We start from the raw sequence: 25,000 nt of genomic DNA on the forward strand, positions 1-25,000 counted from the left end.
ATCACATTCACACAAACTCTCATTAACGCGTTCACACAAACTCACTCTCGTACACACAAACTCACTCTCACTAACACACACAAAATCACTCACTTACACACACACAAACTCACCCTCACTAACACACACACAAACTCACTCTCGTACACACAAAATCACTCTCACTAACACACACAAAATCACTCACACACACACAAAATCACTCTCACTAACACACACACAAACTCACTCTCATACACAAAATATCTCTCACTAACACACACAAAATCACTCACACACACACAAAATCACTCTCACTAACACACACACAAACTCACTCTCACACACACAAACTCACCCTCACTAACACACACACAAAATCACTCTCACTAACACACACAAAATCACTCTTACACACACACAAACTCACCCTCACTAACACACACACAAAATCACTCTCACTAACACACACAAAATCACTCTCACTAACACACACACAAAATCACTCTCGTACACACAAAATCACTCTCACTAACACACACAAAATCACTCACACACACACAAACTCACCCTCACTAACACACACACAAAATCACTCTCACTAACACACACAAAATCACTCACACACACACAAAATCACTCTCACTAACACACACACACAAACTCACTCTCGTACACACAAAATCACTCTCAATAACACACATAAACTCACACTCACTAACACACACAAAATCACTCACTTACACACACACAAACTCACCCTCACTAACACACACAAACTCACTCACTTACACACACACAAACTCACCCTCACTAACACACACACAAAATCACTCACTAACAAACACACAAAATCACTCACTAACACACACAAACTCACACTCACTAACACACACAAACTCACTCTCACACACAAAATCACTCTCACTAACACACACAAAGTCACACTGACTAACACACACAAAATCACTCACTTACACACACACAAACTCACACACACACAAACTCACTCACTCACACACAAACTCACACTCACTAACACACACAAACTCACTCTCACACACAAAATCACTCACCAACCAACACACAAACTCACCCACACACACAAAATCACTCACTAACACACACAAACTCACACTCACTAACACACACAAACTCACTAACACACACAAACTCACACTCACTAAAACAGACAAACTCACTCTCACTAACACACACACAAACTCACTCACTAACACACACAAACTCACACTCACTAACACACACAAACTCACTCACTAACACACACAAACTCACACTCACTAAAACAGACAAACTCACTCTCACTAACACACACACACAAACACACACACACCTCCCTCTCACAAAAAATTCTCTCCCTCTCTCTCTCTCTCTCTCTCTCACACACATACACACACACACACACTCCCTCTCTCTCACACACACACATACACTCTCACACACACTCCCTCTCTCTCACACACACACACACACACACACACTCTCACACACACTCCCTCTCTCACACACAAACACACACTCTCTCTCTGTCTCTCACACACACACACACACACACACACACAGACACACACACACACTCCCTCTCTCTCTCTCTCACACACACACACACACACACTCTCTCTCTCTCTCTCTCACACACACACACACACACACACACACACACACACACACACACACACACACACACACACACACACACACACACACACACTCCCTCTCACAAAAAATGATCTCTCTCCCTCTCTCTCTCTCTCTCTCTCACACACACACACACACTCTCTCTATCTCTCTCTCTCTCTCACACACACACACACACACACACACACACACACACACACACACACACACACACACACACACACACACACACACACACACACACACACACACACACACACACACACACACACACTCTCTCTCTCTCACACAAACTCTCTCTCTCTCAGATTTTGCCAAGTCATGTTCCTGGATCAACATTCCTGTACATATTAAATCCTAATCCTAACCCAAACTCATCCCATACCTCCTCCCTAAAGTCAGAGGGAACTGATGTAGAAGCACTGACTCTTTCTGCAAGCCTGAACTCGTTCCTCAGATCTGATTGGCTGAATGTTGATCAAGGAACATGTTGTACTTGGTGACATCACATTCACACAAACTCTCATTAACGCGTTCACACAAACTCACTCTCGTACACACAAACTCAGTCTCACTAACACACACAAAATCACTCACTTACACACACACAAACTCACCCTCACTAACACACACACAAACTCACTCTCGTACACACAAAATCACTCTCACTAACACACACAAAATCACTCACACACACACAAAATCACTCTCACTAACACACACACAAACTCACTCTCATACACAAAATATCTCTCACTAACACACACAAAATCACTCACACACACACAAAATCACTCTCACTAACACACACACAAACTCACTCTCACACACACAAACTCACCCTCACTAACACACACACAAAATCACTCTCACTAACACACACAAAATCACTCTTACACACACACAAACTCACCCTCACTAACACACACACAAAATCACTCTCACTAACACACACAAAATCACTCTCACTAACACACACACAAAATCACTCTCGTACACACAAAATCACTCTCACTAACACACACAAAATCACTCACACACACACAAACTCACCCTCACTAACACACACACAAAATCACTCACACACACACAAAATCACTCTCACTAACACACACACAAAATCACTCACTAACACACACACACAAACTCACTCTCGTACACACAAAATCACTCTCACTAACACACATAAACTCACACTCACTAACACACACAAAATCACTCACTTACACACACACAAACTCACCCTCACTAACACACACAAACTCACTCACTTACACACACACAAACTCACCCTCACTAACACACACACAAAATCACTCACTAACAAACACACAAAATCACTCACTAACACACACAAACTCACACTCACTAACACACACAAACTCACTCTCACACACAAAATCACTCTCACTAACACACACAAAGTCACACTGACTAACACACACAAAATCACTCACTTACACACACACAAACTCACACACACACACAAACTCACACTCACTAACACACAAACTCACTCACTCACACACAAACTCACACTCACTAACACACACAAACTCACTCTCACACACAAAATCACTCACCAACCAACACACAAACTCACCCACACACACAAAATCACTCACTAACACACACAAACTCACACTCACTAACACACACAAACTCACTAACACACACAAACTCACTAACACACACAAACTCACACTCACTAAAACAGACAAACTCACTCTCACTAACACACACACAAACTCACTCACTAACACACACAAACTCACACTCACTAACACACACAAACTCACTCACTAACACACACAAACTCACACTCACTAAAACAGACAAACTCACTCTCACTAACACACACACACAAACTCACACAAACTCCCTCTCACTAACACAAACACACAAACTCACTCACTAACACACACACACAAACTCACACAAACTCCCTCTCACTAACACACACACACAAACTCCCTCTCACTAACACACACACACAAACTCCCTCTCACTAACACACACACACAAACTCCCTCTCACTAACACACACACACACTCACTAACACACACACACAAACTCCCTCTCATCTAACACACACACACAAACTCCCTCTCACTAACACACACACACAAACTCCCTCTCACTAACACACACACACAAACTCCCTCTCACTAACACACACAAACTCCCTCTCACTAACACACACACACACTCACTAACACACACACACAAACTCCCTCTCACTAACACACACACATACTTACACATACCCACTCACTAACACACAAACTCACTCTCACACACACAAAATCACTCAACGACACACAAACTCACACACAAAATCACTCACTAACACACACAAACTCACTCACACTCACACAGACAAACTCACACACAAACTCACTCACTAACAGACAAACTCACACTCACTAACACAAACTCACACACAAACTCACTCACTAACACACACAAACTCCCTCTCACTAACACACACAAACTCACTAACACACACACAAACTAACACATACACAAAACCACTCACTAACACACACAAACTCACTCAGCCTCACTAACACACACAAACTCACTCAGCCTCACTCTATAACACACACAAACTCACTCAGCCTCACTCTCTAACACACACAAACTCACTCAGCCTCACTCTCTAACACACACAAACTCACTCAGCCTCACTCTCTAACACACACAAACTCACTCACTAACACACACAAACTCACTCAGCCTCACTCTCTAACACACACAAACTCACTAACACACAAACTCCCTCCCACTAACACACACACAAACTTACACATACACAAACCCACTCTCTAACACACATAAACTCACTCAGCCTCACTCTCTAACACACACAAACTCACTCAGCCTCACTCTCTAACACACACAAACTCACTCAGCCTCACTCTCTAACACACACAAACTCACTCAGCCTCACTCTCTAACACACACAAACTCACTCAGCCTCACTCTCTAACACACACAAACTCACTCACTAACACACACAAACTCACTCAGCCTCACTCTCTAACACACACAAACTCACTCACTAACACACACAAACTCACTCAGCCTCACTCTCTAACACACACAAACTCACTCAGCCTTACTCTCTAACACACACAAACTCACTCAGCCTCACTCTCTAACACACACAAACTCACTCAGCCTCACTCTCTAACACACACAAACTCACTCACTAACACACACAAACTCACTCAGCCTCACTCTCTAACACACACAAACTCACTCAGCCTCACTCTCTAACACACACAAACTCACTCAGCCTCACTCTCTAACACACACAAACTCACTCAGCCTCACTCTCTAACACACACAAACTCACTCAGCCTCACTCTCTAACACACACAAACTCACTCAGCCTCACTCTCTAACACACACAAACTCACTCAGCCTCACTCTCTAACACACACAAACTCACTCAGCCTCACTCTCTAACACACACAAACTCACTCAGCCTCACTCTCTAACACACACAAACTCACTCAGCCTCTCTCTAACACACACAAACTCACTCTCTAACACACACAAACTCACTCAGCCTCACTCTCTAACACACACAAACTCACTCAGCCTCACTCTCTAACACACACAAACTCACTCTCTAACACACACAAACTCACTCAGCCTCACTCTCTAACACACACAAACTCACTCAGCCTCACTCTCTAACACACACAAACTCACTCAGCCTCACTCTCTAACACACACGAACTCACTCAGCCTCTCTCTAACACACACAAACTCACTCTCTAACACACACAAACTCACTCAGCCTCACTCTCTAACACACACAAACTCACTCAGCCTCACTCTCTAACACACACAAACTCACTCTCTAACACACACAAACTCACTCAGCCTCACTCTCTAACACACACAAACTCACTCAGCCTCACTCTCTAACACACACAAACTCACTCAGCCTCACTCTCTAACACACACAAACTCACTCAGCCTCACTCTCTAACACACACAAACTCACTCAGCCTCACTCTAACACACACAAACTCACTAACACAGAAGCACCAAGTCTTGCTGCAAGCCTACATTTGACAAACTGTAAACTCGTTCCTCAGATCTGATTGCATTGTTGATCCAGGAACATGTTGTACTTGGTGACATAACTTTCACACAAACTCACTCTCACTAACACACAATCTCACAAACGGTAATTTTGTATCAACCTTTTATTGTTTAATGGTGGCGGCAGTGTCTCCTACAGTTGCCAGATTTAAAGAAATAACTTTTTGTATGTCACATGAAATGATCCTGGAACAACATTCCTGTGCAAATTTTATATCCTAACCCTTTCCTGTCCTTTAAATCCAACCCAACCCATAACTCAAGCCTAAATGGTGAACACTGATGTAGAAGAAATTAACCCTTGCTGTAATCCCAAGTTTAACAAACTGTTAACTCGTTCCTCAGATCTGATTGGCTGAATGTCGATCCAGGAACATGTTGTACTTGGTAACATCACATTCACACACACAAGTTTTGTATCAAACTTTTATTGTTTAATCGTGGTAGAAATATCTTCTACAGTTTGCCAGATTTCAATAAATAACTTTTTGCATGGTCACATGAAACTTTACCCAGAACCCCCTCCTCCCCCCTCCCAGAACTGCCTGAGAATAGCAGCATCAAGCCTCAAAACCAGGCTAAATCTCCACCGGAGTGAAGAGAAAACAAGAAAACAACAACTCTTAAACACAAGTCTTTCCCCGAAGAGATTCGTGGCTTCACGTCCGCCGGCTTCGTACAAAAATGTTCAATATGTACATCTCCATGTTGTTATCGTGCATCTACAACTCGTCCTTGTCTCCCTGCTCCTCGCCCTCCTCCGGCGGCCCGCCAGCGCTACCGTACAGCTTGCTAACGATAGGCTGAACGATCTCCTCTAGCTCTTTCTTCTTAGCCTGGAAGTCTTCGAGTTCGGACTCTTGATGCGACTCCAACCACTCGATCTTCTCCTCGACCGCTTTCTCGATCAGCTCTTTATCTTCGGTCGACAGTTTCCCGCCGAGCTTCTCTTTATCCCCGATCTGGTTCTTCAGGGAGTACGCGTAGCTCTCGAGCTCGTTGCGCGCGTCGATTCGCTCCTTCAGCTTCTTGTCCTCGTCGGCGAATCGCTCGGCTTCGTTCACCATGCGCTCGATGTCCTCGGGCGTCAGCCGGTTCTGGTCGTTGGTGATCGTGATCTTGTTCTTGTTTCCGGTGCCTTTGTCCTCGGCTGTGACGCGAAGGATGCCGTTGACGTCGATCTCGAAGGTTACCTCGATCTGAGGGACGCCACGAGGGGCCGGTGGGATCCCGGTGAGGTCAAAGGTCCCTAGAAGGTGGTTATCTTTGGTCAGGGGACGCTCACCTGGAGAAACACAGAGAGTGAGAAACAGAACTGATTATTTATGTGATCTGACATCAGCAAATATGCCCTTCACTTTAGAAACGCACATGGTATCGGGCCGATATCGGTTCATATTTATCGTTATCAGCCGATATCAGTTCATATTTAACGTTATCGGTTCATATTTATCGTTATCAGCCGATGTGTTCATATTTAACGTTATCGGTTCATATTAATCGATATCAGTTCATATTTAACGTTATCGGTTCATATTTATCGTTATTGGCCGATAACGGTTCATATTTAACGTTATCGGTTCATATTTATCGTTATCAGCCGATATGGTCATATTTAACGTTATCGGTTCATATTTATCGTTATCGGCCGATATCGGTTCATATTTATCGTTTACCCCAATTATGAAGGGATTAAAGACCGATTATGAAACGGCCTTAAAAGTAGCAAAATACGAGTACGCATGTTCGTAATTGCTGTAATTCGTTAAGATACAGCGAGTTTTGGCGTCATGTTGACGCTGAAATTGTCGGCTTACCTTCGTAAACTTTGATGGTCACGGTCGGCTGGTTGTCGGAAGCGGTGGAGAAGATCTGGGATTTCTTGGTGGGAACGACGGTGTTCCTGGGAATGAGTTTGGTCATCACTCCTCCAACGGTCTCAATGCCCAGGGTCAAAGGGCACACGTCCAGGAGCACCAGGTCACCTGATCAACAGACTTCAGTCATTAACCAGCTCACACACAAAAAAAAATATCATAATGATATTTGAATATAATTTCAATATTGAGATTATGATTTTTTAACACTTAATCGTTAACTTGAGACATCATGCATTTATTGAACCTACAGCACAATAATAGTTATAATGACAGGGTTCGTACAAAGTACTTGAATTCGATTTTTTGAAATTTAAGTCCTGGAAAACAGACATTTATGAAAAGGTACTGGAATTATTGAAAGACAACATATGTGAAATAAGTTTAATTTTATCGATAAAACAATTTTACCACAAAATGAACTTAGCAGCCCATCTGATAAAGATATAGAGGCATTTTGCACAGCTATGAGTGTGATATTGCTCATAAATATCAAAGTATATGAAACAGCTTTTATTCTTCCAGTCAATCATATATTCATAAGATATAAATTAGTTTGACTTTAATAATTGAGAGGATATGACAAAGATATCGCTTTCCTTATTCAAAGTTTCCACAGTTATTGCATGTGCTGCACTTTATTTGTACCATTTTGTTTATTTACCTTTTCAAAAATTTGACAGATAATTAAGATATTGTTCAATAAGGACTTTAAGCACTACTTTTTAGCTTTAAGGACTTCAATTTAATTTTACAGTGTCTGTACGTGGTTTTTAACTGCATTATTGCGTTTCACCGGTGTTTGCATGTTCTGATTTTATAAATTTTTTAGGAATACTCAATTTTTTTTGTGCAAGTAAATGCACGCTCACATTTAGTCTAGAACTACAATAACCATCATGTTTACACACACACACCTCTGCACTTAGGATTTCTCTCAACATGAGGACAAGAGAGCTCAGTCAATAAATGGGAAAACAGTAACTAGCGTAACAATATTTTATATTGAATTATAAAGTAATGCATTACTTCACTAGTTATTTGAGTTATGTAATAGTGGTGTTGAGGAGAGATCCGACCTGATTGTGAATGCTTTGGGTGTACAGTAGTACATGACAGCGCTATATAAACGCCTCATTGTAATGCGTTTCCCCAACACTAGTTATAATGAGGGTTTTGTGGGTATTATGTCTCACCGGTGTCCTCTTCTCCGGACAGAACTCCGGCCTGCACCGCGGCTCCGTACGCCACAGCCTCGTCCGGGTTGATTCCTCGGGACGGCTCTTTGCCGTTGAACAACTCCTTCACCAGTTGCTGGATCTTCGGGATTCGAGTGGATCCGCCGACCAGCACGATCTCGTCGATGTCTGTCTTCTTCAGGTCCGAATCCTCCAGGACCTTCTGCACCGGCTTCATGGTGGAGCGGAACAAGTCCTGCACACACACACACACACACACACAGGGTTACTTTAGAGTCGCTAGTCAAATATTAGAGCATTTATTCATATTTGGAATTAGTTTTGTTTTTTTCATATTCATATTTCATATTTGTTTTGATATTTTCAGTTTCATTTTGGGTAAAGTTAATTAAAATTGTGACTTGTCATTTATATTAGTTTTAAAGTTGAACAGGTTTTAATAAATGCAAATGATTTGATAAAATGCATATATAAAAATTAATCAATGAAAAAAATTTAATGGAAATAAAGCTAAAACTGAAATGTAATAAGGCTTTATATTTTAGTTTTATTTTAATATTTCTATTTAGTTTATTTTTATTTGTTTTAGAAAGTTAGTACTACAGTAAAAAAATGAACAAAATAAACTAAAATAGAAATATAATAAGCATTTATATTTGAGTTTAATCTTTCATTTCCTTTTAGTTCAATATTTCTATTTAGTTGATTTTTATTTTAGCAATTTAGGACTTTCAACTAAAAAGGAAATACAAATATTGAAGTAGAAGTTCTCATCTAAAACATTTATATTTTTAATTTTCTTATGGGTTTTTTATATTTCAATTTTTATTATTTTTCAATTGCCTTTCAGTGTAATATTTCTATTTAGTTGATTTCTTATTAAGTTCTCATCTAATATTATACATTTTATTTCAGTTTTATTTTTCTAATATTTCTATTTATATTAGTAATTTAGTAATCAAGTACATAAATGAATAACTAGGTGGAAAAAAAAAAACTCATCTAATGTTATATTTGCGTTTTCTGTCGCTCAAACTTGCACTGTTTCGGAGAAGTCCTAATATTATACAGTTTTATTTTTCTAGTATTTCTATTTAGTTTTTATTTTAGTAATATAGTACTCAAATACATACTAAATGAATAACCCAAATAGAAATATATAAACTAAAGGAAGATTAAAACGAAGTCATCTGATCTGATATATTGGAGTGTGTTCTCACCATGTTGAGCTCCTCAAACTTGGCCCGGGTCAGTGTTTCGGAGAAGTCCTCTCCCTCGAAGAAGGACTCGATCTCGATGCGGGCCTGGTGTTGCGCGGACAGCGCTCGCTTGGCCTTCTCCACCTCGCGCCGCAGCTTCTGCACGGCCCGGTTGTCCTTGCGCACGTCCTTGCCCGTCTTCTTCTTGTAGAGTTTGATGAAGTGCTCCATGACGCGCTGGTCGAAGTCCTCTCCGCCCAGGTGTGTGTCCCCGTTAGTGGCCACCACCTCGAACACGCCGTTGTCGATGGTCAGGAGGGACACGTCGAAGGTGCCGCCGCCCAGATCGAACACCAGGATGTTTTTCTCCCCGTCTTTCTTATCGAGACCGTACGCGATCGCAGCCGCCGTTCTGTGGAGAGCAACATCAGGGTTACGATCGGTCACTACACACACACATGTGTGACCCTGGGCCACAAAACCAGTCACATGGGTCAACTCACTGAAATTGAGATTTATACAACTGAAAAAAATAAGCTTTCCATTGATGTAGGGTTTGTTAGGATAGGACAATATTTGACTGAGATACAACAAATGGTCACATTTGGTACTTGAAATGGAATAAATTTGAAATATTGCTTTTATAAAAAAAATTGTGTTTAACTTGAAACTAAAATAACTAAAATTGAAAAAATAAAACAATAAAAGTGAGATTTTTTTTTTAAAGTAACAAATTCTAGATGCCTAAAACCAACATTTCAAATTTGTTTAGTTTAACTTGAAGTACTAAAATAAATTGATGAAAAAGGAACAAAAAAAGTATTGAAATATATGCATTATTTTTTTTTATTATATAAACTGAATAAACATAACTTTTTTTTAATTAAAAATATTTATAGTGAAAAAATGAATACACTTAACTAAAATTAATAAATAAAAACCCTTAAACTTATTTTATTTCACCTAGTTGTCAATGCAACATTTCTAAGTTGTATTTAGTTAAACTAAAAAGTACTAAAATACCTAAAAAGTTAAACCTATATAATTACTACAACTAACTAAAGTCAACATTTCAAATACGTGTTTAGTTTAACTTTAAGTACTAAAATAAATTGAAAATTATTAAAAACAAATGAAAATGAAATGTTAAACCTAACTGAAATTATGTGTATATAAAAACATCTAAATTTATTAATACATATATATATGAGATATAAATTAATATATTTCTCACTTAATTCGTGTATATAATACATTATATACTTGTGGAATTATATATATATAAAAATAAAAATTATATTAATGATACTAAAATAACACAGATGTGGATGTGAACGAGACACTTACGGCTCGTTGATGATCCTCATGACGTTCAGACCAGCGATGGTTCCCGCGTCTTTAGTGGCCTGACGCTGAGCGTCGTTGAAGTAAGCGGGAACCGTGACCACAGCGTGCGTGACCTTTAACAAGAGCACAAGCCAATCAGACGTCGAGTTCGTTGCCTCAGCGTTTCCTGTGCGTGTTAAAGCTAAACCGTACCTTCTTTCCCAGGTAAGCCTCGGCGGTCTCCTTCATCTTAGTCAGAACCATGGCGGATATTTCCTCCGGCGCAAACGTCTTCATCTGGCCGGCTCCGATGTCCAGCTGGATGTGAGGCTTGTTCTTCTTCTCGATCACCTGGAAGACACGAGGAGGAGTTAAAGGGACAGTGCACACAAAAATTTAAAGTCTTTCTCATGTGGAGTAAAACGGTGCGTCTGCCGGAAGATAGTTATTATAGTCGATAAAGTTATAAATATGGATATTTTTCTAACACGAACGCATCACTTCAGAAGACCTTTATTTATCATGGATGGATGCACTTTTTTGATGGAGGGATGCACTTTTTTGATGGAGGGATGCACTTTTTTGATGGAGAGATGCAATTTTTTGATGGAGAGATGCACTTTTATGATGGAGAGATGCACTTTTTTGATGGAGAGATGCACTTTTTTGGACTTCAAAATATATATATGCCCATTCACTGCCATTATAAGGCTTGGAAGAGCCAGGACATTTAATATAACTCTGATTGTGTTCGTTTGAAAGAAGAATCTCATACACACCTAGGATCACTTGAGGGAGAGTGGTGAGTAAATCATGGGCTAATTTAAATTTTTGGGTGAACTATGCCTTTAAGCATGAAGACAAACGGGTGCATGGTAGGGCTTCACGATATGCGATAACGCATTAAATAATGCAATATTCGATACGATAATGCTTAAAGTGTGTAAAATAAACTCTTTAAAATTATATAACCTACATACATGTTTCACATTTTTTCCGTGACAAGAAAACATCTCTACAGCTTCTGAAAGTGAACAGTGTTTTACTGACGCATAAGTAGTGTTATTTTTACGGGGTTCAGGTTATTCTACATTAGTTGTAGAGTTATACATTCTGTTGATTATTTAACAGAACACAAATAATGAAATTGAAAACTAAGCAGTGTTTTATTTTTACATTGTATGAATAAAATATATCCTGATTCTTATTAAAGCTACAAAACGTATTCAGCAAACAGCAGAGAGTGATTTTCTGTCTTTTGTTCATGACCCCAGTTATTGCGATATGCATATCGCGATATATACATTTGTGATATTTTGATATATTGTGCATCTCTAACTTTGGTTTGGTTCAACACCGGTTGTACCTTAAAGGGAAAGTATTTGATGTCCTGCTGCACGGCAGAGTCGCCCCAGGTTCGTCCAATCAGACGCTTGGCATCGAAGACCGTGTTCTCGGGGTTAGAGGTCAGCTGGTTCTTCGCAGCGTCTCCAATGAGACGCTCTCCTTCGGTGGTGAACGCCACGTATGAGGGAGTGATGCGGTTTCCCTGGTCGTTCGCGATGATCTCGACACGGCCGTTCTTGAACACTCCAACACTGAAGAAACACCATGAAACAGGATGAGGTCATAAAGCTTATTAGAGAATATAATAGTTATATTAAAATTTTTATTATATATAAAATATATATATGCATAAAATGTTGTGTGTGTGTGTGTATGCATGTATGCATGTACATATATATTTTTTTTTATGTGCTTTTATTATATTGTTCTAATTAAATATATATAAAATATTTATAAAAATTAAATGTTATAAAACATTTTATAAAATATTTATATATATAAAAAGTATAAAATGTTATATTTATTTTTTAATAAAATATTTTTATAATATACTTTGTTCTAGTTAAATAAAAATATAATAAAATTAAACATTTAATTCAAATATATATGAATTAATTTTAAATAAAATTATACAAATATTAAAATTATATAAAAAAAAGAGTATTTTTTTATTTAATATTTTTATAATTATATATTTGTCCTGTTACATATAAATTTAAATGCTCATTTATTTAAAATTGTATATACATTTTAAATACATATATGTTAAATAAAAAAATAGGTTTTATATTTTATTTAATAATTTCTCTTCTAGTTGAATTATATATATATAAATTAATACAAAACTTAATTATATATAAAATGTGTATTCTTCATTAAATATATAATTTTTATAATTAGATATTTTATCCTAGTTTAATAAAAAAAAGGACTTATTTATTGAAAATTGTGTGTGTGAGTGTATTTATATATATATATATACACACAAAAAATTATAAAGAAAAATAAATGTAATAAAAAAAATATATTAAATAAAATAAAGGTTTAATATTTTATGAAATATATTATTTTTAGAGTTCTATATTTTGTTCTAGTTGAATAAAAAGATACATTGAATAAATTAAAAATGTAAATTGAATAATATATATATATATATATATATATATATATATATATATATATATATATATATGTGTGTGTGTGTGTGTGTGTGTGTGTGTTTATAAAATAAATTTATTTTGATTTATTTTTCTCCTCTTGTAAATAAATTCTATTGACTGCATATGAATTCAAATTCATTCTCACCATGAGTATGTGGTCCCGAGGTCTATTCCCACCACCGTCCCAACACTCTCCCTCTTATCATCCTCCTCAGCAAACACACTGCCGGCCACCAGCAGACACAGGCAAAGGAGGCGCATTTTAGCACAGATCTGGTCTCAAATCTTCAATTCCTGTAAAGCACACATCAAAAGATGAATGTCAAAGGTCAGAGCAGGTACATAACACAATCAGAGTCACTCACTGGATGGAAAAGTTGCCTATAATAATAATAATAATCAAGCTATACATCATGCAAAAACTCAAAGTATTATCTTCTAGATATTTTAACCCAAAATGGCATGAATTAATGCATTGAATTCAGTTGCAGCTCAAAATGCAAAAAATTTGAGAACACTAAATGCATAATTAAAGGTCATGTATCAATGGACATTTTCCAAAAACAAAACAAAAAACACATATCAGAAGCAGATATGATGGTCAGTCACTAAATCATATTCATATAGTCTCCAGTTCAACCTCGTGCGGCTAACGTTAAATCACTGATCATCAAATACTCATTACGATTGACTCCAAATATTAACAGTACTATTATTATGTAATACACACTCAAAATCCCATAACACATAAAAACACATTTATTATCGAAACCCATTTAAGATAAAGACATTGTTCCTCTTATTTCACCGGTTACTATCTAATGAATATCCATTTCTCAAGTCTATCCAGTCATAATGGCTTAATGTTATCTTTAAAGCGGTTTTTTAGGATAATAACATACATAATTCTTACCTGATAATGCAGTATTAAGCAGTAATCTCAAGGGCGTGGGCTTGAACGCAGTGAATGTCTCTTTTTCTCTCAGTGTTTCTCGTGTTTTCTGTCTCTCAAATGTAACTCATGGCTCTGCGCTCGCCTGTATATAAGCCGTCACCGCTGTCCCGTCGTGGAGCCTTGCTATTGGTCAGAGAGCAGCTCGTTGGAAGGCGCTCATTGGCTGAGCGTTGCACGCTGGCTGATGCTGATTTGCACACGTACGGGTGGTGGAGACGTCATCAGATGAGGCGAACTGGAGCGATTTGATTGGCTTACGCGAGTGACAGTCAGATAGCGAAGATTCTGGATGGAGGAGGGTCGCGTTTGAACCGGGCCAAGAAATAGAAATAGTTCGAGAGTTTTCAATTAAAAACTCGGGTTTACACATGTTACATGCATATATACATCGGCATGTGACTCTACTGTTCTCAAATCAAGATTTAAGGCTTGGAATATATGGAGGTCTCAGTCAATTTATTTTCAAACGAGGAAAATTGTTTAAAAGCAACTGTACATTATCTTCCTTATTGCATTGCTGCAAAACGAATACATTAATATATGGACATGAAAGTTTGATTTGAGTGTAAATTAGTTAGTATGGTGTGAGAACAGTGTCATAATATGAGAAACTCACTTGACTATGATAAATTATAGTTATGCCTCCTATAAAAATGTTTGACCATATATCAAACACTATAATATTCAGCTTATATAACCATTGAGGGTCAATGAGGAATCTGTGTGTGTAAAAATATGGCACATTCTCAATTATATTTCTGTGGTTTGGACGGTGACTCATTGGGCAGAGTATTAGCAAAACTATATGCATACAAAAAACAAATGAATTTCTGTCATGTAATGATGCAATGATAAGGAAACACCTGACAGTGTTTTTCAGTATGTTTCAACTGAGTGAAAATTACACAAGTATTACTGCATTCATTCTAAATGATCTAGTGTTTGTAGGGTTTTTGACATATTTTGACCAATTAACCTGATCAATATACATTTCTGAATTTATCGTTTTGTATTTGTTATTTCATATTCCAACCGCAAAAGATTATTTACAGGGTAAGTAGTTATACTGTCATCATGTCATTCACTGAACTAGTGTGTGGAAATAATTCGGATTTTCAACCACTAGCTTGTCTGCTAAAATATGATTCCAATCTGGATGTTTTTTTACAATACAGTTTTTTCATGGAAAGTCCCAGAGTAGAAATTCAAGTAGTTCGGTTCACTTGGTTCATTTGGTCCGGACCAAAAACACCTCAAAATATTTAGTCCTGGTCCGCTTAGCGTTCTCATTGACTTTTTAACACCAAACCTAAAGATACAGAATCTAAAGGCATAGGGATATGTTCATTACCTGATTGGTCAGTTTTGATTGTGACTTGTGTCTTTTATTAGGTATATTTCACAATGTAACTTACCAAACATCCAAAACAATGCTGTGTTCTGGGCTAAATGTGCTTGGTGTATGTGCGTAGCCTACATATGATGGTATTCTGACCAGCTGACTGAGTAAAGGAGTCAAAACAACAGCAGGAATCACACAAACAAACACAAACAAAGATCTACAAACATGTATGACCTTTTTAAGGTCGCACCTTGTGACATCATGTTCTGTTTTTGGTTCGTTTACATGTCTTTAGTCTGTGTTGCATTCATATCTCATTCGATCCACACCAGAGTTCACTTGGAAGTATTTTTCAGCCGTATAGGTCCGCTGTTCGGAGAGTAGGGTTGGGTTTACACTTATTCAAATGAACCATATTAAGAGAGGTAACCGCACCAGGGTTTGTTTTAATTTAACCAAACATGCCAAGTGTGAACACATCCAAAGTAACACCACATTTCTGAGGACTTTCATTACAAATTAAAGCTAGGGTGATAAAGTTAAGGTAGAATACTTATCTGATCTAGCCTATAGAGGGTTCAATCAATTAATTTTCAATTGAAGAAAATGGTGTCTGAATTGCGTCATTTAATCTAACTAGGGATGCACCGATATCTACATTTTTGGCCGATACCAATAATTCTTTATATTTAAAAGCCGATAACCAATATATTGGGCCGAAAAATTTAAATCCACATTTTTATATAATTTTTGAGAGCCTCGTTACAAAAACAAAAGTTTCACCATTAAAATCCATGTCGCAAACACACAATTACAACGTTATCATTATAATTTTATAGCCGACATGACAGACTTGCGCTGCACATGTCATTCTTTACTGTATTTTCCTTTTTTGAAATGATTTCAATCATATTTCAAGCAATTCAAAGCCATCATGTTGAACAGTGCGCATCTGAAACGTCTCAGCTGAGGGATCAATCCATCATTTATCGGTTTTAAGATATCAGACAAATTTTCTTATCGGGCCGATTACGATAACATTAAAAATTTACATATATCAGCCGATACCAATATTCTGGTCGATATATATCGTGCATCCCTTAATCTAACCAATGTCAAAAACAAAGAATAAAGCAGAAAAAAGCAAACATATACAAAGATAAAAACTGTAGAGCACAACTTGTCGTTTATTGACTTGCAGATGTGCAACAATACAGTCATTTCATCAGAACACTACAGTGCAGAAACATGAGGCGTAGGTGGAGTAAGACCTGGTTGTTTATACATGTAGCTAAATTAAATTAGTCTATTTTTTGGAGCCCGTACCACTGAATATCTTGCAGTGCATATAGGCGAGTTTCTCGGCATGTGAACGTCGCAATAAGGGAAACCATTCCCAATGCGGCAACTCTACGACTGTGTACCCGGACAGAACGAGTTGCCTTCGCTTCAATGCATGAAATCCAAGCAGTTGCTCAGTCCTGTAGCAATACTGATTCCTATTCGTCACTTGAACAGCAAGTCTGTGAATAGATGGTTTAGAAGACTCATCCGTGTGAGATGAGCGCTTCCCAGATTTGGTCAACGCCATCAGAAGATTGTCCGTCAAGTCGGCACCCACACTGAAAATGCTTTCTCTCACATGGACCGGTTTAACAGTGGGAACCACTGGCTTTTGGAGGAACATGTTGGACGGCTGCACTGGAATCTTCTGGGAATTAATTAGTTGAGCGAGTAGGTTGTCAGTTATGGATACTCCAGAGAGTGTCTGTTGCCAGTTTTGAGAGGCGGGATTTTGCCGACAAGGTTCGGGGGAAACAGGAATAGGTTGGTCGTTTTGGTCCAAGTGCACTTCTAGGTCAATAGAGCGCAAATGCGGAAGAATCATGTGCTTGCGCACAAACATCTCTCCACCTAGAAGTTTCCGCAACACAGCTTCAGCCTCAAGCATCTCAGGCCTACGACAGATATCCGATTGAGCAAAATCCCAGAGTTGCTTGGTCACTTCTTCCCTCATTGCGTGGCTAAGTCTTGGGATTGTCGACTCGGGCAACTCCAAGCCAACAGTTCCATCTAAAGTGAACAAGTCTTTCTTCAACTCAAGCTCCTTGGAATTGTAAGTTTTGTTCACGAACTCTGCGCTTAAAGCCAGACTGAGCAAGTCTTGGGGGAAGAGACCAGCAAAAGCAAGACCGAGGAGACCCGTCAGCAAATGCTCAGGGTATCGCTGAAACTCAAGTTGACGTTCTCGTAAGATCGCAGTGAGACAGGGATAAAGTTTCGGACTCTGGTTGGGAAGAACTCCTAATGTTCCAAAGGCCCAAAGCATCTTTGCAGCATCTTTACTCCTGCACCGGTTGACCACGTTGGGAAGTTGTTCGGCCACAGCCAGGAGAATCCGATTATCCCGGTAGTGAAGAGCGGAGCAAGACAAGACGACGTGCATTAGGCCTTGAACCTCCATTCTTGGGGCCCGTCGAGGCACCTCGGATCCCATGGCCTCCAACCACGGAAGATGGTCCAAATAGCTAAATCTCATAAGCTTCATCAAATTGGCGATCCCGAAATCACTCAAATCATTGACTACAGCGAGAGCCCTGTCCACAAGCCTGCGCGCTGCTCTCTCGGACAGGGAGATCTGCGACTTAAAGAGCGCTAAAGAAACAGCTTCCAGTTCTTCAGGCTTCAACTGGTTCAAATAACGCATGAGTAACGACTCAATGGGTTGAACGAGGGCATCCGGACATCTCCTTCCTTCTCCAATAACGTACACGAGTTGAAGCAGCTCTGGAAGACCCAGTTGGTTAAAGTTTTGATTCACGTTGTCAAAGAGTTTATCAAGGTACCGAGGAACAGATCGACCGAGGCATCGCCACAAGTCGGCGGCGAGAAGCAACTGGTGAAGCTCCATTTCACTTGCTCTCCGGCAGAACTCAGTTTCATACAATCCCAGTATGCTATGGGATTGAGGCAAGCCCAAGTTCACAAATGATCCCAGCGCATCTAATAATTGCGTCGACGTGAAATTGTGTAAGATTTCGGCGCTGTACCGCAGGAGCGCGTTGAACCGCGTGTCTTTCCTCACAACTGCGATCTGTTCGAGGGGAATCTGGCTGAGTTTGCACAAGAAACTAGTTGCATCTGAAGGGCTCATGTTGCTTTTTAGTTCTGTGACCTTTTCAAGGACTAACAAGGCTTTGTTGAGGTCTAAAGCAGAAGAGCGTTGGGAGACGTCATAGGTCATGTTCTGGTATTCAGGTCGACATCTTTGAAAGGCTCGAGGGTCACCGTTGACTTGTGGCTCTTTGGTGGCTCTTTCTCGGTTTGATTTAGGGTTACTGTAGTCCATGTTTGACGGCGTATTCTTGGTGCTGGAGAGCCGTTGTGAGGAGCTAATACGGTACAGGTTACGCTGTTGCTGGAAAGTTGTGTTTAAGGATGGGCTACTGGACGATTCTTCTTTAGTTTCCAAGCAGCCAGTGGTACAATAACGTGCCGTCGGTTTCTGGTAATAAGCCGAGGGCTTGTACACCAGTGTTCTTTCCGTTTTTTCTTCTTTCTTTTGTTCTCCATTTTCCACATTTGCTGACAAATGTTGGGCTCTAAAGATGGAGATAAGCTGTACTTGAGCATAAATTCGACGCTTTGCCAAATGATGAAACAGCACCGATGCAGACATCAACAGCAGACTCTGGAAAAGATCATACAAGAGATGTGTTTTCAATTTAAAGGTCAACAGTGTACTTAAAAAGAATATATACGTTTGAAATTCAAAGTAAGAATAATAGTAGTTATCCTTCTTTTGCCAAATGATTCTGTCAGATAACCTTAAACAAATTTAGTGTTTTGCTCTGCCTTCATATTTAAAATATTTCACATTTATGTAAATCCTCACATTTTCATGGTTTAATTGAACTTGTAGGGTCAAGTTAGACGTCAGTTTTTGCCACTACTGTATATCTAAAGATTATTGAAGGCGCATTAATTAAAAAAGAAATAGTAATTTGCACGGATTAATTCATTTATAATAAACTAGGGATGCAACGAAATGAAAATTTAGGCAGATACCGATAATTATATATATGAAAGCCGATAGCCGATATATTGGTTGATAAATCTAAATCCAAATTTTTATAAAAACATTTAAAGCCTCGTTACAAAAACAAAAGTTCATCATTAAAATCCATGTCCCAAACACACAATTATAATGGTTCTCATTCTAATTGTATAGCCTATATCACAGACTTGTGCTGCACATGTAACACTTTACTGTATTTTCTTTTTTTGAAGTGATTCCAATCATACTTCAAGCAATTCAAAACCATCATGTTGAACAGTGCACATCTGAAGTGTCTCAGCTGAAGGAAATAATACATTATTTATCGGACAAATCTTCTCGAGTGGATCACTGAGCTGCTGTGAGTGAGTGGAGGCGGGGCTCATTTGCATATTCATAGAACCGCGCATATTAAATGAGGCAAGGGTGTCGAGTTATATTCAAGTTATGACCAAAGGCATGACCAAAAAAAAAATTCAAGGAAAAAACGCAAAATATGTAACTTTGGTGATCAAAGATGAGTTTTAAGGGATGAAATTATTGACAACAGAGGACTTAAGGACATCAGACAAATTTTCTTATTACCGATAACGATAATAACATTAATTTCGCCAAATACCATTATGGTGGCATCCCTTACACTGCAGTTTTAAAAAGGAATGAATTGTTGTTAATTTTTTCTTGGTGTTTTTATATGTGGGTATGTGCAAGCTTTTACAGTCTTAAAGCATAAGAAAAATTATATGTTTGTCACTTTTGATTTTGATTGCATACATTATCAATGATTCCCGATTAAAAAAAAAACTTAAAAGAAACAATTAACAATTAAAAGAAAAAACTACTGAACTTTAATTTAGGAACAAACTACTTCTCTAATATTAGTTATAATGTACTGTAAACTGGATGACACCATAATCGCACAATTAAAAAAACATAACAGAATTATTACACCTTTCATCAAAAAAAAAATGTATTCGCCGATGTTCCAACTGCAATTCACAAGGCAGTTCGCGAAAATTGAGGCTTTTTCTGGTCTGCATTCATAAAAAAAGAAAGAAAAAAAAGAAGAACATCAAAAGTCAGATAACTAAAACCTGCTAAAACCTTATTTCCGTTTGGCGAAACGTCTTTACTCAACCATAAACTACTGACGTCCTTGACAGTAGCAGAACTCATTCATCTGTTAAATAACACACTGAACACAACACAGTCCGAGCGACTGTAGGATGATAAACGTACCTTCAGCGCGTGTGGGCTTCAAGTGGAGTATTTATCTAACGAGGATACATCGCAAAATCACTCACTTGTGTGCTGAATCCACATGTGAATGTGTAGTGGGCAAGTCAGATGTCATGCGCAGTACGGAAGCTCGTAAGAGACATAGTCAGTCACTGGCAACATACGAAATCGCATATTTCCATACTGTGTAGTAGACGAAAATAAGTATAAATTTACTGCCGATCAAAAGTTTGGGACCGGTAAGATTTTTAATGTTTTTCAAAAAGGCTGCATTTATTTGATTAGAAATACAACAACAAAAACAGTAATATTGTTAAATATTAGGATAATAAAAAAAAGAAAGAATATGTTTTAACATTTCCTGTGATCAAAGCTGAATTTTCAGCATCATTACTCCAGTCTTCAGTGCCACATGATCCTTCAGAAATCACTATAATATCATGATTTGAAGCTCAAGAAACATTTATGATTATTATCAGTGTTCAAAACAGTTGTGGACCTTTTTTTTCAGGATTCTTTAACGAATAGAAAGTTCTATTTCATTTATTTTATGCATTTAATGCATACTTGCTGAATAAAAGTATTGATCTCTTTTATTTCTTTATTCTTTCTTACTGTTTTTTTTTGTTTATATATATATATATATATATATAGGGCCAGATCTACAATCTAGACAAAAATGTAAGTAATTAGTCATTTAAAATAGTTGAATTCGCCTTACCTGCTTCTCATTAGTCTCATTAGAAACTGAGAAATGAAATTTGTGGTTTTTGATCATGTGCAATTTAATACATTCTGAAAGAAGTCACGAAGAGAAGAGACACTGGTATTCTTTTCTTATTCACATCTTTATTATTTAAATTAATATTTGCTAAGATATGCTTTTCTGAGCAAATTCTGCAGGAGAAAAAAAAAGAAGAAAAAATGAAATGTTTACACAAAAAAAAACCTTGCACTCATACATCTCAAGAACTGATCGAGAAACGGAAAAGACATCGGACTCTTGAACGCATGACTTTTACTGTAATATAGTCGATCAAAGGATTTAAGATTCATATAATATGTATATTATATTCCTATATTAATAGTTTGAAAAATAAAAGCTGACATGTCAGTCTCATTACTTCACAAAAGTATTCACACGCATTAGCTCGGTATATTTGGATAGAATAGGTCTGTACACATAAGGAACAGTGATATTTACATGCTTTCGTCTCTACTGAAGGACACAACAGAAGCACATAGCAGCAAATGTGTGGCGTCTGTCTCGAAACACTAGTGTCATAAAGCTGAGCGGGTCTGGATGATTATCTCTAGTTGGCTGATGATTGGAAAAAAAGAGGCACAAGCTTTCGGGGAAAAACTGGGAGAGACACTGCAAGACTCCGTTTCCCACTTTCTATTGCATTTCTATAGCGATATACGTCGAGGGAAATATAGAACTTTGTTGTGCTTGTTGCTCCAGATGCATTTCATATGCAATCCCTCATCCTTCCCTCGGGTCATTATGACCCAAAACTCTTTTTTTAATCTTTTTATTTAAGAAATTGAGTGTTTATCAGAGGACTTTTGTCTCACTTGAACCACAAATACACACGCACACACACACAAATACTGAATGTATTAGAGGAGTTTTGTGGTTGAAATTTAAAAAAGTAACAAATCCTTCCCTCGTGGGTCAATTGAATGTTTCAGTGCACATAATTCAAAATTGAAACTAAAAATGCTAAAACTTATGTCTACACGTGTATCTGAATAAATACTGACTTTAGGACCCAGAGGAAAAGCTCATTTGCTCATATAGAGATATAAGGCCATCTAGAGTTATGAAATATCATGTTATATATTATTTTTCCACAAGAGGCCGGCAAAGACACTCAATGTAAGATATTTTAAGCTGAATTAAAAGGGTTATGCATTAAAATTGAGTTAGTTTTGAATTTAAGTTGAAAGAATGTGAGGAATATGTGCTTAAACTACTATTTATTTATTAAATCTAGTAGTTTAAAAAGTAAAAATAGCAAAAAATCTCAAAAATAAGTTGCATTAAAAAATAGAAACGATACTATCAAAACGAAATAAAATAAGCTTTCTGGATAAAAAAAATGAAGTATAATTTTAGGGCTTCGGGTCATTTTGAAAAAAGATGTGCGCGGGAAGGATGAGGGATAAGAGGGAATCTGGCGTATTACTGCGCGATATAATGTAAAAATCTGAACTTGAATTTGTATAATTTCTATAGCTTATAAAGTGACATTTACAGGGTTTTTTTTACAATCGCTAGGACACATTTATCAATTATACTTATGTCACTTTTTCTAAACTCTTCACACACTGGGATAAACTGGACTATTTATCATTGCTTTGGTGCACAATACAATTAATGACAGCTTCGTTTAAAATTACATAAATGATTTTCTCACTCAAACAAAACCACCACTGAAACTCTAGTATATAATCTGCATTTTTGCATTCTGTTAAACTTCAGTTCAAAACCTAACGTAATACAAAGATAGCAATTTTCTAGAGCCTATTTTTACAGTAATACTAAATATGAAATATATTATAAATTATAACAATGCATGAACGTGAACAACACTTGTCACTTAAGTTTAAGCCTTGACAATTTAAATATTAAAGCGCAAGAAGACACGAAAGGAGCTCAATTCGTTACTCGCTGGAAAGTTGTGCGCGCAAACATCCGAAGCGCAAATACCGAATTGAGTTCGCTTTCACGTCTACTTGAACGAACAAATTCATGCAAAATGATGCGCGTCTCGGCGCGTTTCCTGGTAAACACAGCCGGTTATAAGTGAATGTAAACAGCTGAGAAAGTAAACGCATGCGTAACAGTATCCGTATATTAGATCCGTGCATTCACTCTTAAAGGGACAGTAGCCTAATATTCCTGTTTAATGTTAATAAAACAAAACAACAGCAATAAATCTCTCACTGCTCTTGACTGAATAACTTTAATTAGGATTAATCTATGTTTAATTTATACAGTAAAGACTATCCAGTGTTAACTTACATTTGATCACTTTATTCAAAGACTCTACCTGAAATATACTGTTATTTGTCGTTAATAATGTTTTAAATTTATATTAGTTATGCTAATAGTTTTAGCTGTGGTTTTAACCGTGTGAAGAGTTTTGAAAAAGTGTCCAAACTCAGTCTTGATAAATGTGTCCTAGTGATTGTAAGAAACTGTAAAGACACTGTGATAAAAGTTGTTGTATAAACTGCCACCGCTACAATAGCAAAGCACGTTTGTCCCTCGTCAGAGCCTGTAGTTCGCTAGTTAACTGGCCATGTTGGGAAAAGCATACAACCATACGAATTGTGCAATTTTTATAGAAGAGAGCACACTGCCCACCTGACTTGCCCATCCAGTGCGATAACAGAACCAGAACTTCTGGATTTGGATGCTAGTTATGCACAAAATTGTATTAAAGGTTCACTATGTAAGCGGTTACAAATTCCTTGATAATAAATTCTACTAAAGTTGGCCAAAGTGCTGTGCAGAAAAATTATCAAT

The 25,000-nt window shown here is 37.8% G+C and overlaps 2 protein-coding genes across 3 annotated transcripts; both read right to left on the reverse strand.

Moving 5' to 3' along the window:
- Window positions 1-6,173: 6,173 nt before the first annotated feature.
- On the reverse strand, window positions 6,174-14,982 carry hspa5 (heat shock protein 5). Its single transcript, XM_077222217.1, has 9 exons — window positions 14,783-14,982; window positions 14,015-14,163; window positions 12,729-12,960; window positions 11,576-11,713; window positions 11,384-11,496; window positions 10,058-10,448; window positions 8,835-9,072; window positions 7,579-7,746; window positions 6,174-7,046 (listed from the first exon to the last, which is right to left on the reverse strand). Exons 2-9 carry the CDS (start codon window positions 14,128-14,130, stop codon window positions 6,484-6,486), a joined length of 1,959 nt encoding a protein of 652 aa, XP_077078332.1. The 5' UTR covers window positions 14,131-14,163; window positions 14,783-14,982; the 3' UTR covers window positions 6,174-6,483.
- A 2,346-nt stretch (window positions 14,983-17,328) lies between these two features.
- Window positions 17,329-21,611, reverse strand: fastkd5 (FAST kinase domains 5). 2 transcript variants are annotated; one of them, XM_077222239.1, is made up of 2 exons: window positions 21,528-21,611; window positions 17,329-19,857 (listed from the first exon to the last, which is right to left on the reverse strand). In XM_077222239.1, the coding sequence occupies exon 2, from the start codon at window positions 19,843-19,845 to the stop codon at window positions 17,473-17,475; it is 2,373 nt and encodes a 790-aa protein (XP_077078354.1). In that variant the 5' UTR covers window positions 19,846-19,857; window positions 21,528-21,611; the 3' UTR covers window positions 17,329-17,472. The 2 variants fall into 2 exon arrangements, with proteins under 2 accessions (XP_077078354.1, XP_077078344.1); XM_077222229.1 differs by having other exon boundaries at window positions 21,463-21,596.
- Between the last annotated feature and the right edge of the window lie 3,389 nt (window positions 21,612-25,000).

Source organism: Siphateles boraxobius, unplaced genomic scaffold (assembly GCF_051911475.1).
Source record: "Siphateles boraxobius isolate OS27281-9 unplaced genomic scaffold, OSU_SipBor_1 120, whole genome shotgun sequence".
Classification (NCBI taxonomy): domain Eukaryota; kingdom Metazoa; phylum Chordata; class Actinopteri; order Cypriniformes; family Leuciscidae; genus Siphateles; species Siphateles boraxobius.

Bases quoted from the DNA above. Each gene is read 5' to 3' on its own strand.
- fastkd5 (XM_077222239.1), bottom strand. From the start codon at position 19,845: ATGTCTGCATCGGTGCTGTTTCATCATTTGGCAAAGCGTCGAATTTAT.
- hspa5 (XM_077222217.1), bottom strand. From the start codon at position 14,130: ATGCGCCTCCTTTGCCTGTGTCTGCTGGTGGCCGGCAGTGTGTTTGCT. The intron at 11,714-12,728 runs GTACAACCGGTG...CGTGTCTTCCAG, and splicing joins TCAAATACTTTCCCTTTAAG to GTGATCGAGAAGAAGAACAA. The intron at 10,449-11,383 runs GTAAGTGTCTCG...TGCTCTCCACAG, and splicing joins ATGAGGATCATCAACGAGCC to AACGGCGGCTGCGATCGCGT.